This window comes from Ochotona curzoniae, unplaced genomic scaffold, assembly GCF_017591425.1.
Source record: "Ochotona curzoniae isolate NIBS_2020 unplaced genomic scaffold, NIBS_Ocur_1.0 scaffold_2453, whole genome shotgun sequence".
NCBI lineage: Eukaryota > Metazoa > Chordata > Mammalia > Lagomorpha > Ochotonidae > Ochotona > Ochotona curzoniae.
The window spans coordinates 19,063,308-19,077,715 of NW_024467094.1; the positions used below are offsets into that span (position 1 = coordinate 19,063,308).

Genomic DNA, 14,408 nt, shown 5'->3' on the forward strand with positions numbered 1-14,408 from the left:
CTCTTAATGTTTTAAAGGGTTTCCCTTCATAGCTAGCAGCAGTTAAGTGTGTGTAACATTTAAACACTGCAGTGGTTTCCCAGTGTTGTACCTTCCATGGCCTCTCTGTATGCCTTTTATTGTTGGGTTCTATCTTTTGCCACTGTGTCCTTTGTTGCAAGTCCAGAAGATGTTTCCTACATTTGTGTTTGTATCCCTCTCTTTTGACAATTTCAGTGTTGGTATGCTCTTTCCAGTCTGTCTTGCTTTGTTGACTGCAGTTACATGTGAAATATTCAAATACTGCTTGAGGAAGGCTATTCTATCGAGTTTCTCTAGGGTTGTGGAAACCCATTTGAGTCAAAGGCAATGAGCTCGTGAGTGGCGCAGCATGATGAACTCAACATAAGGAACCTCTGTTTGACTGCCGTGGTCTTCTGGGCTGGCCTAGTGGTGTCAGGCCATTTTGCAGATCAGAACATTCAGACAGTATGAAGGAAATGGACATGCTTCTATTGACATGGACCAGAGTCAGAAGCTGAAAAATAAACTTCCATGTCCCTAGGTTTTATAAGAGAAGGGCTCGGGTCTCTGTGTATAAAACCAAAGAAGAGAAGGTGGTTTGGTCATTTTCTTTTGCAATCCAAATGTCTGGAGAGTGGTGACATAAGAGAAGCTTCCTAGGGCAGACTATTTCATGCCATTCAAGGTAGTAAGTCAGTCAGAAGTTCCTCACTCCAGCGGCAGTAGGCTGTAGACAACAGGGTGCCTCCCTGAGTGGGGAGGACAGACCTGGCAAATGTGGCAGACTGCCTACTTGGAGAGAGTCCTGCAGGCCTAGCAAAGCACCATGCCCGTGATGTTGGGCGACTGACTTCTTTGCCCCTTAAGGAACTGAGGTTATTTGCAGAAACACACACACACTCCCGAGTGCAGATGCCTCACGTTTAGTTTTGCATTTACTTCCTCTTGCCACCACTTCCTCTGATATTGCTAAGTCTGTTTAGCATAGTGTCAGGTGCCAGAAAAGCGGGAAGGATATTGTGTTATAAGAACACAGAAACAAAGTTGAGTCTGTAGGGCCTGAATCCATTGCCCAGGCCTTGGTGAGAGCGTCCACTATATACACAGAAATCCAAATTTGCAGTTAACCATTGTGCTGTGCACAGCAGCTACCTATAGAGGTAAGGCCTGGGCTGAGCTGATTGCCGGGCACTCAGGAGTGACATGTGACTTCCTTGTGGTAAGCATTTTAAAAGAAGGAATGAAGGAAGAAAAAAAACCCCATAATTTCATCTTTCTTAATGAGATCAGACCCCTCTTTGCACTGAAATTGCCAGGAAGAAAGAAATTACATGATGGATGTGACTAGGGCTGTTAGTCTTCTAAGTGGTGAATTCCGCTAATCTTGCTTTTGATACCTGGTCCAAGTTTATCCTTCTTTGGATCTCGGTTTCCATACGCACATTTGTATAGAATTGTGCAGAGTGAAATGTGAAGTTACCACCATTGACTCTGTTGGCCACTGTATCAGGGCTCTTCTCATGAATGGGGACTTGTGTGTCACACCAGGGGCACTGCCCATGCTCACCCATGGCTCTCTGACATGCAAAGCGAAGCCAGGAAGACTCTCAGAGGGAAGGGAAGGTGATTTAGATCTCTCTGTAAGGTGGGCTGTATGATAACTTTCATGTCACTTAGAGAGATTAAAAGCCTGGGTCCTAGAGGCAGCCTGTCTAGGTTTAATTCCGGGCTCTTCGAGCTCTGCGACATTGAGCAACTTGCTTAACCTCTTTAGGTTACGTTTTAATTAACTGTAAAATAGGGAATAAAAATAGTACCTATAAACTGGAATTGTTGTGAGGTTGAGTTAATAGCGGTAAACACTGGCTGGTACAGCTGCCGTGTTTGCTAAGGTACGTTGAGGGTCCTTTCTCATCCCAATTCATTACCCAGGCTCTGGATAGGAAATAATAAACAGTGTTCTGGATACTCTGTGGTCCTTTGAAAGCAAAAATTCCGTCGAGGAAATGAGACAGCAGCTCTTCCCATAGTAGTACATCTGTGTGTTGCCTTCCCCAGTAGGTGTTATCTGAAGACAATCAACGCACTTTGGAAAGCCATTAATGTGAGAGGCGTCCTGTAGGGTCATGATAGGGTAGTATATGTGTCAGTCATCCGTCTGCAAGCGTCCCAAAGGACTTGTTGATACAATGGGCCGTCATCACTCCAGCAATTTGCATTTTTAAAAGTCCCTAACTACCTATTTTCACAATAGACAGTCCCTGTTACTCCCTCAGCTGCAGATGGGCTTGCTCTACTTTTCTGAAGGGGTGTTTTTACTTCCTGTCTGAATCAGCTGTGCTCAAGGAGTGTTGCTGTGGGGAGAGCTGCGCCCACCTTCACTACCCACAGATACACAAACACCCAAGAAGCCAGGGATAGGGGGCAAGTCTGGGATGGTTTACTTTCTGTTTGGTGTTGTTTGGTGTTGGGTTTGGAAGAAAGCTGCATCCGGCATGTTGGACTCTGTGAGTGATCTTGGTGATCTGCCAGCCAGTGCTGTTGGGAGAGCTCACAGGTAGAATTGCCATGCAGAGCTGTGTTACCCCAGTTGCCTTCCGCCCATAAGAAGTTCCCTCATATGTTTGGAGGCATAGATGCCGAGAGCTTGGGAGGACCCGCCAGTGCCAGCCCAAAGGAAAGGTTCTGAGACCCAGAGTGGGGCACTGTGTTCAGATTCAGCGTTGGTCACACTGAGTGACCTGTTACGGATGTACTCAAACTTCTTGCAGTTTCTGAACTTTTAGATTCAGATTTGGGTGGGGGGGGAGGCTTTTATCTGTACTAGGTAAGTAACTTTTGGACTTTAATCTTTTTATATATATATAAGATTTTTAATTATTTATTTTTATTGCAAAGTCAGACATACAGAGAGGAGGAACGACAGAGAACTCTCTTCCATCTGATGATTCACTCCCCAAGTGAGCACAAGGGTCGGTGCTGTGCTGATTCGTAGCCAGGAGCTCCTCCAGGTCTCCCACATGGGTGCAGGGTCCCAAGGCCTTAGGCCGTCCTGGACTGCTTTCCCAGGCCACAAGCAGGGAGCTGGATGGGAAGTGGAGCTGCCAGGATTAGAACTGGCACCCATATGGGATCCTGGGACATACAAGGTGAGGACTTTAGCTGCTAGGCAATGGCACTGGGCCCTGGACTTAAACAATCTTTTTGAGAGCCTCAATTTCCTCCTTGTAAATTGGGACAAAGACTTAGGTATATTTTTTACCTTAAAGGACCAGAGGATTCCCTCAATCTTAAATTCTGTGTGATCTCTAGTATTCTTGTGACGTTATGAAAATATACATGGACTCTGGCTCTGGCAGGAGGAGAATGGGTTCAAAGAATTTAAGTTATGACACATCAGCTGTCCTGTAGTAGTAAGGGTACGTGTTAGTGACATGAGATCATTATATATCCATGAAATTAGCAGTGGAAGTTGTCATGCATAATGACTTGTTTTATTTCGTTCTTATCTAGATTATGGAAAAGTAAATGTTGTGGTGGTAGTGTTGTGCAAAATCATAAGTGATCAAAAAATGATAAATGTTTGTAACGGGAGGATCCTGAAAAGCTCAAGCATCCCACTGTTCTATATGCTTCCTCTCTGACACTCTTGCCAAACGCGCAGTTACACCTGAGATACAGAACTGAAGGGGTGCTCAGTACATTTTGAGTCAACCCCTTTTGGCCATGTAATGTTCTTCCTTAAATTTGGCTAAAGTCTTTCCCTGTGAAATAGACTGATTCTCTTCAATTAAAATAGTGTTCAGAACTGAGCATTTAGCACAGCTAGAGTACTGCCTAAGACATCTGCACCTCCTATTGGAGTGCCCAGGTTCGAGTCCTCATTCAGCTTCCTGACGATGTGCACTGGCAGAGAAGGCAGATGATGACTCAAGTAGTTGGAAGACCCAGATGGAATTCCAGGCTCCTGGCTTCAGCTTGGCCATTCCCAGCTATTGCAGGCATCTGTGGAGTAACCTAGTAGGTGAGAGAACCCCTTTACTTCTGTCTTTCAAATAAACAAGAAAACACACCCCAAAAATAGAAAAGAATAGTAATCTAAATCAACAAAGATGCTCACATTTTTATGGTAAGACCTGCAAGAAATCCAATGGAACCAACCTTGCCTGATTATTTTTCTTTCAGAGTTTGATCTTGTCTAAAGGACAAATGTAGTAAGGGGTGGAAATACTATTGTAGAGAAGAAACTAAATTCATAAATAACATTTGCTATCTAAAAATAACAGATCAGTGATGGTTAAAAGAGAAACCACAGGCCTGGCGCCATAGCGTAATGGTTAAGGTCCTCACCTTGAACGCACGGGGATCCCATATGGGCGCCGGTTCTAATCCTGGCAGCCCCGCTTCCCATCCAGCTCCCTGCTTGTGGCCTGGGAAAGCAGTCGAGGATGGCCCAAAGCCTTGGGACCCTGCACCCATGTGGGAGACCCGGAAAGAAGTTCCTGGCTCCTGGCTACAGATTGGTGTAGCACCAGCTGTTGCGGCCACTTGGGGAGTGAATATTCGGACTGAAGATCTTCCTCTCTGTCTCTCCTCCTCTCTGTACATCTGCCTTTCCAATAAAATAAATAAATATTTTTAAAAAAGAAAGAAACCACTAAAACAATTTCACTTCAGAGTGCTCCATGGAACCTTGGGGGTCTCCTGTCCTCACCAGGCATACTCACAGCATCCCGGCATGTGATTGTTGGACAGGTCACCCTGTGTGCTGTATTTTTAGATGACATGTAAAACTGTCACTAGGCTAAGGTTTGGTAGAGTCAGTAAAGGGATATAGCTTGACAGTATCCAAAGCCTTAAGCACACACAAGCAAGAGCTACTCTGCTGAAGCATGTCATCCTTCCGGCTCGCTGAGCTGTCCCTGGCTCGTGTCCTCATGGACCCCATCTCCACAGGGGCTGTTCCTGCCTCCAGAATATGGAAATGGCCTGAGAATTAGAATGGAGAAATGCCTCTACTTCCGCTGCCTGGTGGCACATGGGATCCTTTGGATTTGGCACTCTGGTCAAACATGGCCCATGAACTTGAGCCAAGTATCCATTAAGGCTATGAGGATGGTCCCTTTGGAGGTGCAGTAAGTGCTCTTTAAAAAAAAAAAAAGATATTTTTATTGCAAAGTCAGATATATAGAGAGGAGAGACAGAGAGGAAGATCTTCCATCCGATGACTCACTCCCCAAGTGACTGCAACAACCAGTGCTGTGCTGATCCGAAGCCAGAAGCCAGGAACTTCCTCCAGGTCTCCCACATGATTGCAGGGTCCCAAGGCTTTGGACCATCCTTGACTGCTTTCTCAGACTACAGGCAGGGAGCTGGATATGAAGTGGAGCTGCCAGGATTAGAACTGACGCCCATATGGGATCCTGGCGCATGCAAGGCAAAGACTTTAGTAGCTAGGCCACGCCACCAGGCCCTGGAGGTGCAGTTTTTTCAGCTTCCTTTTTTCTCATCACATACATTACACCTTCCCACTTGGATTTTTCCTCCCCTTTCACTCCGTCTGCACATGTTCATAGTTCTGAGTCTGCAGATCACTATTCACGCGAAGCTTTGCTACTCTATCACCCCCTTCTCCCTTCAACCTCTTTTCTCCCCTAGTCCCAGCTTGAAACTCAACTGCATTAGCTTCTCACCCATGCCCCCACTTAAAAAAAAAAAAGGAAAAGAAAAGAAATTCCCATACTCCTCCAACAGTGTCTGTTCTTGGATTTGCAGTCAGCAGCCATCTCCAATAACCATCAGGCTGTCAGCTTTGCAGCTCCCCACCACCTCCCACCTCCCTCATCACTCACCAGAGGAAAAAGAGAGCCAGAGCAAGAGCTTGAAATATATCATGCAATAGTGTATCATGAATTTGTTGTGAATCACAGCAGTGAAGCAGGTTTATTTATTTCTGAGACCTTAAATCAATACAAAGTAGGTCTCTTAGTTCTGAAGCTGGGATGGAGTGTGAAAAAATGAGCCCATTGTACTCTTAAAACTTTGGGGAAAGGAGATGACAGCTATATAATTCCATTTACCAGGCACTAGGGGCTTTAATGTGAAGGTGACAGGGAGCTCTTTGTGCATTTAGAGCACCATATCTTCTAAATAAAAGATCTGTAGACTTGATAGTGGAGCATAGCTCCAAGTTTAATAATCTCCAAGCATTAGACCGAGCCAATATGTTCCCAAGTCAGAAAGGTTCCCCCCTAAACACTCATAAATTAAAAGTACAAGAACTGCACACGTTGGTAGATTAGAAATGCAAGGAATGTAGTTTTTTTTCTAGGAGGAAAAGAGACCTGGGCCCTGACTGTGCACAGAGTGCTGTGTGAATATGATAAAGACCCAGGAAACGAGACTACTTAGAAATCTGACTCCTGGCTGTTCATCATTCTGGGGAATGTCCCCTGTGCACAGATCCAAATCCAGCTATGTCCCCTCTCATTCAGTGTGGCCACCATCACACAGTCTAATCAGCTAATGTACACAGTCGGGACTGTTGAATTATGAAAAGAAGCTTTAAGAGCTGCTTAGGCTGAACTACAGATTACCATATCTGGGCTTCACGTTTTTCTGGTTGGTTCTTGACTGGCTCCTAATTTTAATAATGTCCCAGTGTCTGGAATTTAAGCCCTTCAGAATAGAATGCACATCTTGAAAAACTGAAATCTCAGTGATAAAAGGGAAAGAACCTGCCCAAATTCCCCCAAGACCATAAGATGGAAAGTCAAGACTGTTGGAACGTAATCAGAGTATTTTTGTCTTCCATCCAACCCATTGGTAAAATACACCTTTTCTCAACAGAGCAGGTTTAGGAAATCCTAGTATAATATTACATATATAATTCTAACTTAGATAAAGCATTTTGAAAGAGGATGGGGAACCCTGTTGTCTGCACTAGGAAAACCTTAAAAAGTACAAAAATTGAATCACTCCTTTACTGATCACTCTATCATGTTACTAACTTGAAAACCTTGTTTTTATTAGTTTAACTTGCTAAAAATGCACATCGAAGTTGAATTTTTACTGAGGGCTGAGATTGGTGGTAGTTTGCACATACTTAATATGTGGCTGTTTCCGTAAAGCCTTCTTAAGATGTAGAAATACAAAGATTATTCTAGTTTTCTTGGAGCTCAAAATGTAGGGTAAGGATCACGATAGGCTTCTCGTGTATTCAAAGGGAAAAAATTATGTTGTTACCACAAGGTATAAATAAAAAAACATAAGCACAAAGCCCACAGAGATTAAATTTGCTGGCTCCCTTGACACTTGACTTTGGCAAATGGACCCTTGATGCCTGACAGTGTGGCTACCTGCCTGGTTAGGAAAACAGGTATGTGGTAACAGGGATTTTTTAAAAAAAATTCTGTTTTGTGAAAAAATACCTGATGAAAATCTCATGTTCAAAATATATAAAGAGTCACTGAAACTCAGTAGTAAGAAAACAATCCAATGAATTAGAGCAATAAAGATCCTTCACCAAAGAAGGTATTTATAATATAAAGAAATCATTAGGGACACAAAGAAGTCAATAGGGAAATGCTAATTAAAACTATAATTAAACACCACTAATCCTTCTTTAAGTGTTTAACTGAGAAATTCCAAACGTTGATGAGGATGTAAGACTATTGGAACTCACACATTATTGGCGGAAATTAAAGTATTTTCTAAAATATAAGTAGATGCAAAGTCAGTTATACAATATAAATTACAGCCTGGCAAATGTTGCTGCTATTTACCCAACAGAAATGAAAGTGTATTCATACAGCAAAATCAACAGGAATGCCAGTTTGTCCATCCCCACCTTCCGCCTGGAAACAACCCAGGTATCCACCAACAGGCAAACAAATGAACAAAGCAGGACACTTCCAAGGCTTGGGATACTAGTTGACAATTACAAGGAACTCCTGGTAGGTGCGCTGAGTTCATCTGTTGAATTATGCAAACTGCAAGAGGCTAGACTCCTGAGACCACATACTCTGTGACTGCATTTATATAACATTCCAGGGAAGACAAAACTAGGAGGACAGAAAGATCATTGGTCATTAGGGGGCGGGAATAGGGTACAGATTTCAGAGGGACATGAGGGAACTTTTACGATGATGTACATGCTCTGTGTTCTGAAGGTGGTACTGTTTCCAAGACTGGGTGTTTGTCAGAATGCAAGGAGTTGCACTAAAATGAACACTTTTACTATGAGTATAAGCTTCCACAAACCAGACTTTGTTTAAAATAATTTCTGTGTCTGTAATTTATTAGAACTCTCAAGTGCCCAGCTGAAAGGGCAGTTGATGGATGAGTGACTTCCGTTGACAGGCAAGTGATCATGTGGGAGCCTACCTGTTCACATTAAAAAGGAGACTCCTTTCCTGTCACTGCACCTGCTAGTCCTGCAGTCCTTCCGCCATCTAGTTCTTCCCTCTGTTGTCCGGTGAGCCCACTGCTCCCGCAAGCAGGTCTTTGTGTCATTTCTAGCCTGCCTCTTGGTCTCCTTTTTCCAGTGACTATTACAGTCTCTTTGCCCAGTTAATCTTTCAGAAAGCCTCATGATGTTATAATTTGCTGTATGTACAGATGTGGATGGGCTTGAATCTGTCTGTGTCTCAAGTCAAAGACTTGTCCCGCCTCCATGAGCAGAACTTCATGGGTCTCTTTCTCACCCCCAAATGGAAACTTCCAACTGCCACCCAGCTCTCTCTCTAGCTTGCTGGTGGCCAGAGAGATAGTAACAATGGAGAAGAGCTGTCCCCCTGTGGCTGTGTAATAAGAAAGTGTATCTGGGAACACCCACACGTTCTTGAACACAGGTGCACTGGTCCTGTCTCACTAGAGATTTAATTCCATTCACCCTTGGATCTATTCCTGGAGAAACATTTACACAGTGATATGTGCTACACCACTTAAAATTGTTAATTGGAGATTGAATTACTTGTCAGCTTTTAAAAATGTAGTCTTCTAAGGTCAGGGAGGAGGGGGCTGGCAGCCAGGAGTGGATGAGCTATTACAGGTTTTCCTTGCCCTTCTTCTTCTCTTCTCACCACACCCCCAGCCCCCACCCCGACGCTGGCATGCATCCTCCTTTCTTTTGTCCCAGGTTTACCACTCCTTCCAGTGCTCAGCTTGTTCTTCCTCTCCTCACTCTCTCTGCCAAACCTTTATCAATACCCTTCCAGCTCCCAGAGTGACTTTACTGTCTGGAATCACTCATGAAGTCCAGTTATGACTGTCGCTCAGTGAATTTGCAGAGTGTCTCTTCAGATCCTCTTGAGAATGGAAATATCCTAATGAAAAGGAGGGTTGTAGGGAGGACTCATTCTGTGCAGCTAATTCTTAGATGCAGGAGGAGTTTTGTCCTCCCTGCTTCTTTAAATAGAAGACACCGAGACCCACCGAGGGATGCTTAGAAATGGGAGGGGAAAGCAGCCGTAGATTCTATTTTTTCGTTCCATCATTGAAATGCATCATTATTTCTCACGTCTTCAACACATGATCGCAAATATTTGTATGTGTGTCGAAGGGTCCCCAAAATAATGTGGTGTATCAGGACAAAAGTAATTTTTTAGAAAATTGTGCTAAGTTACATTGCGAAACTTGGAAATCTCCACGTCTGTGCTGACAAATATCCTGACAAGTAAATACTGCACTCATTCCGTGCTACATAGTGATCTCATTTGCACAAAAAACTCACAATGCTCTGGCACTTCAGTCAAACGTCTGGAGCACTGGGGAAAAGAAGAACGTGTTTATCTTGATCTCCAAAAGCGATTTAAGGGAGAGAGCAGGCAGTACATGAGACTGTTTTCATTGCCTGTCAGCTGTGCTAAACCTGAGCTGTCTGCAGCATCTGCAGATAAGTGGTGCCAGCAGCAGGGGCCTCTGTGCACGTAGGACTGCATCCGTCCGTGCTGCTTAGGCAGCTCAGTAATTCCCAAAGGCCGGGGAACATCTTCTGTGGAGCCTTTCATGACTGGGTCTCCGCACATCACCAGCTGTAATGTAGCACCCCTAATGCTTGGGTTGCCCACTCCAGTGAGTGATGCTCTGGAGGGGCCTTCAGTTCCTCTTGGGCAAGGGTTGGATCCCGTGCCCACAGCCTGTCCTGTCAGTGTGGGCACCCTTCAATGGGAGGAGCTGAGGCTGTGCCTGCGTCTGATACTTCCTGGTGCTGCCTCTCCACTTTGACCTGGAGGACCCCGGAAGCAGCAGTTCTTTTGCTGACTCCTTTATGTCAAGGTGATTGATGCTTGTTGGGCAGATTAAAAGTGTGCATCATGCAGTAGAAAATGTAAGGGGAATAATTTGGGAACTGGAACATGGCAAGGAACTTGAATCGCTGCATACATCAGAGTTTAAGAGGTTGATGAGCGAAGGTCGCCTACTGTCGAGAATATTCTGTTGATGTGGGTTGCCTACCCCAACTTCTTCTGCAGGAGGTTGGCGGGGCAGCATGACAGGGAGTAAAAGTGGCGGCTCTGTGTGTGAGCTCTTTGTGTTGTCTTCCTTGCGGCCGACTGGGGTCCGTGTAAGTGTTAATGGCACGATCGTCTCGAGGTTAGGTGGAATGGATTTGATCCTAGCCCCGATTCTGCTTCCTTGGCTGAAGCTTTTGTTGTGAAGTATTCTAAAATCATTAAAACCACTTGAGTCAGCAACGACCCCTATAAATCAGGAGCTATTGTGTGCACCCTCATTCTACTGGTGCGTGCTGCAAACATACAGTCATTGAAGATGAACTGGCGGGTACAGCTTTCTCTTCCCTGATTGATAAGTAGCTATGATTGTTAGCATTTGTTTGCGGTTAGTGGAGCAGCAGGTTTATTTCTGTGTCCTCCCCCATCTCCCAAGATGAGACGTGGCAGAACTGTTTGGGGACTCTGCTAGTGTACCCTGCAGGATTTTGTGTTTTTGTTTTCTGTCTCGTTAGTTTCCAAGTTAAATTAATCCATGTCTCAATGAAACCCTGGTTAGATGTCTTCTGAACCCAGAGCAGAAAGAGAGATGCCACTGGCTCTACACAGCAGTGCCCAGCCTCCAAGCTGGAGCTTTAGGTTATGAAGGAAGCAAATGCTAAGTTACTGAGTTCTTGCCTTTGCAAGTGTTAGTGTAACAGAAAGGAGAGATCTTCCATCTTCTGCTTCATTCTCCGAATGCCTCCAACGACGAAAGCTGGACAAGGTCAAAGCTAGGAACTCGATATGGGATTCCCATGTGGGTGTCAGAAACCCCATGCACCAGGGCCGTCATCTGCTGCTTCCCAGGCACATTAGCAGGAAGTTGGGTTGGAAGCCCAGAGTAGCCAGAACTCGAACTTGGGCACTGTGATATAGGATGTGTGCATGTCAAGCAGCAGTTTCACGCATTGCATCACATACCAGTCTCAGCAAGGTGTGTTGAACAGCTGAGTCAACCATTCCTGAGCCTCTTTCAGTCCATTTTCTGAGCTGGATTCCTCATCAGTTTGTTACTGACTTTGGAACCATGTAAGATCTAAGTGGTTGGACATTATCAGATATTATAGAAAGGAAAGGAAATAGTGTTACTAAGTAGAAAATGGCCTCTGCCCACTTCCTCTAGGCAGCAAGGAGAATTTGTGAATACCAGACCTTCAGGGTCAGCACAGTCTCCTCTTTATTCCTTTTCTCCTTTCCAATTTTATTTTAATAATTAGAAATACTGCTGATCACACTAAATGACTTTTAGCAGAGACACACACAGTCTGTCCCAGAAGGACCAGTTGTGGGCCATCGGGTTTATGACGACCATAAAACCAGAGCCAGATCAGAGCGTGGCCTCTCCAAGGGATAGGGTTTCTACATCCACCAGGGTCCTCCATCAGCCAACCACACTGGAGGTCTGGTTTGGGCTTTTGTGTGTGTGTGTGTGTGTATGTGTGAGTGTGTGTTCCATTTCCTGATGCATGTGCAAGTAAGTGTACATGTGCGCACACATTTAAAGATATAAATGAAACAGGTATGTAATGCCCTCTGCCTGGTAGAAAGACTAAAGCCATAAAAATAACAAACAGCGTGTATTTGCTCGAATGTCAAAGTTATGAGTTTATTTTGTAATGATGTGCTCCTGCCTTCATGAGGTAAACTGGCCGTGGCGGAGGTGTTATTAGTAATATGGACTCAGTGGAGCAGAAAGCCAAGTGACCGAGAGATCAGTGTATCAGTCAGAGAGAGGGCAAATGGAAAGAGACAGCAGGAGAATGAGAAAGGAGCCGCAGCGCCAGGGCCGAGATGAAAGACAGCCCTAGTGGAGGATGGGAGCCCGGTGCCCAGACGCCGTCTCCTCGTTCACAGCGCCCCTTCAAAGGAGCTGCCAGTGTGTGGCTCAGCTTGGGGCTGCCCAGAAAGGCTTGTTTTCTGCACTGCCTTATCAAGGAGAGCAGTAATCTCAGAGCAATTTGGCTTTCCGTGGTCCTCTCAGAGCAGTCTCTCACCCTTCCTAGCTGAAGTTAAATGGAGCCAAGGCCGGCTGGGTCACACTGAGGTTATTTGCCTCGGTCACCGACTTTTTCAGCATTTGGAGGGGCTTGATGGAGGGGCTCACCCAGCTTGCAGGGGAACCTCTCCAAGCGCCTAACAAGAAAGAACAACATAGGAACATCCAGGTAGACGTTGCTGGTGTTTAATTCATTGGGTTTTCTCCAGAGACTGGAAACGAATAGAATGTAGTAAGGGAAAAATTTTGTGTTGTCATTATTTTTCAGAGGAGGAGGGGAGAGGGGACAAGCGAAGGTAAATGCAGTAAGCGCTCTGCAACCGTTGAGAGCTCTCCAGGGCTACCCTGGATGACTGGCAATTACCACACACTCGGTGATGGGGCTGCCCAGCTTCCGTCCGCCAGCTCGGAAAACTCCGTCCCCGAAAGAAATGATTAACCCATCTTTATGAGAAAAGGAAACCCTACAATTTCCAAGTCCAAGAATATTGTTTTATCCTCTTTTTTTTTCCCCTCCCCTTTGAAGGAAACTTTGTGGTTTCCCATGGCAGGTGCTTTCTGACTTTATAAGGGTTAAGCTCCTCCAAGGGAGCGTTGGGAATCAAGGGCCCAAATTGTCCCCAGGCTTAGAAAGGAAGGACAGAGGGCCAACAGTCTTGGGTATAAATCATACCCAGACACAAAGAGGGCCTGAGGCTCCGGGGTCTGTGGATGTGTCAAGAATGGCTTTCGGATTTCGCCAGACCTGAGGCCCAGCTTTCAATATCAAATATAACGGGGAATATTCCTGGAGAAAAAGAAAGAGGAAGAGGAACCCAAACCTCCCAGGATTTCTTCAGCTCTGACTGGTGAGGAAAGACTGCAGAAGGGCAGGCAGGTCAGAGGGAGAGTGTGTGAGTGCATATGCACAGAGCAGCTTTGCCAGACTTGTGGCTCAGGGTCCCAGCTGCATCTACACCGCGGCTTCAGGCCAGAGCTGGATTGTGGCACACCCAGCTGTGGTCTTTAATAGCAACAATATGGATGATTGCTAAAATCCTCTGAATTTCCTGGTTTTAGGGAGAACGCCCAGACAGCCCCTTGGAGCAACTCATGGTGGCTGGAATCTGTCTTATGGGAAGAGGAACCCACTTTCGTCAGCATTCTGAAACAGCCTGTGCCTTGATTTTTATAAAGACAAATGCCTTTTCTTTTTCTCATTTGTCTAGGTCCTTGGACGGGAAGTGTACACCTCCAACAACCAGCTCGGGGGCATCCAGATCATGCACAACAACGGGGTCACCCACAGCACGGTGTGTGATGACTTTGAAGGGGTGTTCACTGTCCTGCACTGGCTGTCCTACATGCCAAAGGTGAGCCCCTTCTCCCCACCCTGCCAGCGCCACAGAGCCCATCACTCCCTCCTCACTCCACTACTCTGGCATCTGAGCTCTCTTGCCTGTGGGTGTTGCCCTTAGTAGTCAATCTGGGGAGCTTTACAGACAGCATAGCACCCTGAAACTGAGAGTCACAATGCAGTCCCCTTGGTGCTAGACCCCGGAGGAGATTCAAGACCCATAGTGTTCCTTGGAGCTTTGCACTCAAGGTGACGATGGGAACCAGTAGGTATTACCGTGCACATCGGCCCTGGTGTCTTTCTATCCCTGCTGTTCCCTGCTATCGTTGTCAAGGTGGAGTAGGTGATTGCTGTTAATTGATTGCTGGGCTCTTTCTCTCCCTGTCTCTTTTCAGAGTGTACAGAGTTCTGTTCCGCTCCTGAGCTCCAAGGATCCCATAGACAGAATCATCGAGTTTGTGCCCACAAAGGCTCCATATGATCCTCGATGGATGCTCGCAGGCCGTCCTCACCCAAGTATGTCCCTCGCGGCTGCCTGGCTCTTGTGCCGGGAGCCTTCTTTCCATTGCTGTGCAGT

The 14,408-nt window shown here is 45.6% G+C and overlaps 1 protein-coding gene across 1 annotated transcript in view; it reads left to right on the top strand.

The window, feature by feature from the left end:
• ACACA (acetyl-CoA carboxylase alpha) overlaps positions 1-14,408 on the top strand; it is a 217,218-nt gene that overhangs the window by 160,534 nt on the left and 42,276 nt on the right. Inside the window, exons 46-47 of the mRNA XM_041001716.1 lie at positions 13,704-13,847; positions 14,227-14,347. Coding sequence (XP_040857650.1) covers positions 13,704-13,847; positions 14,227-14,347 — 265 coding nt within the window. The remainder of the gene's footprint in view (positions 1-13,703; positions 13,848-14,226; positions 14,348-14,408) is intronic.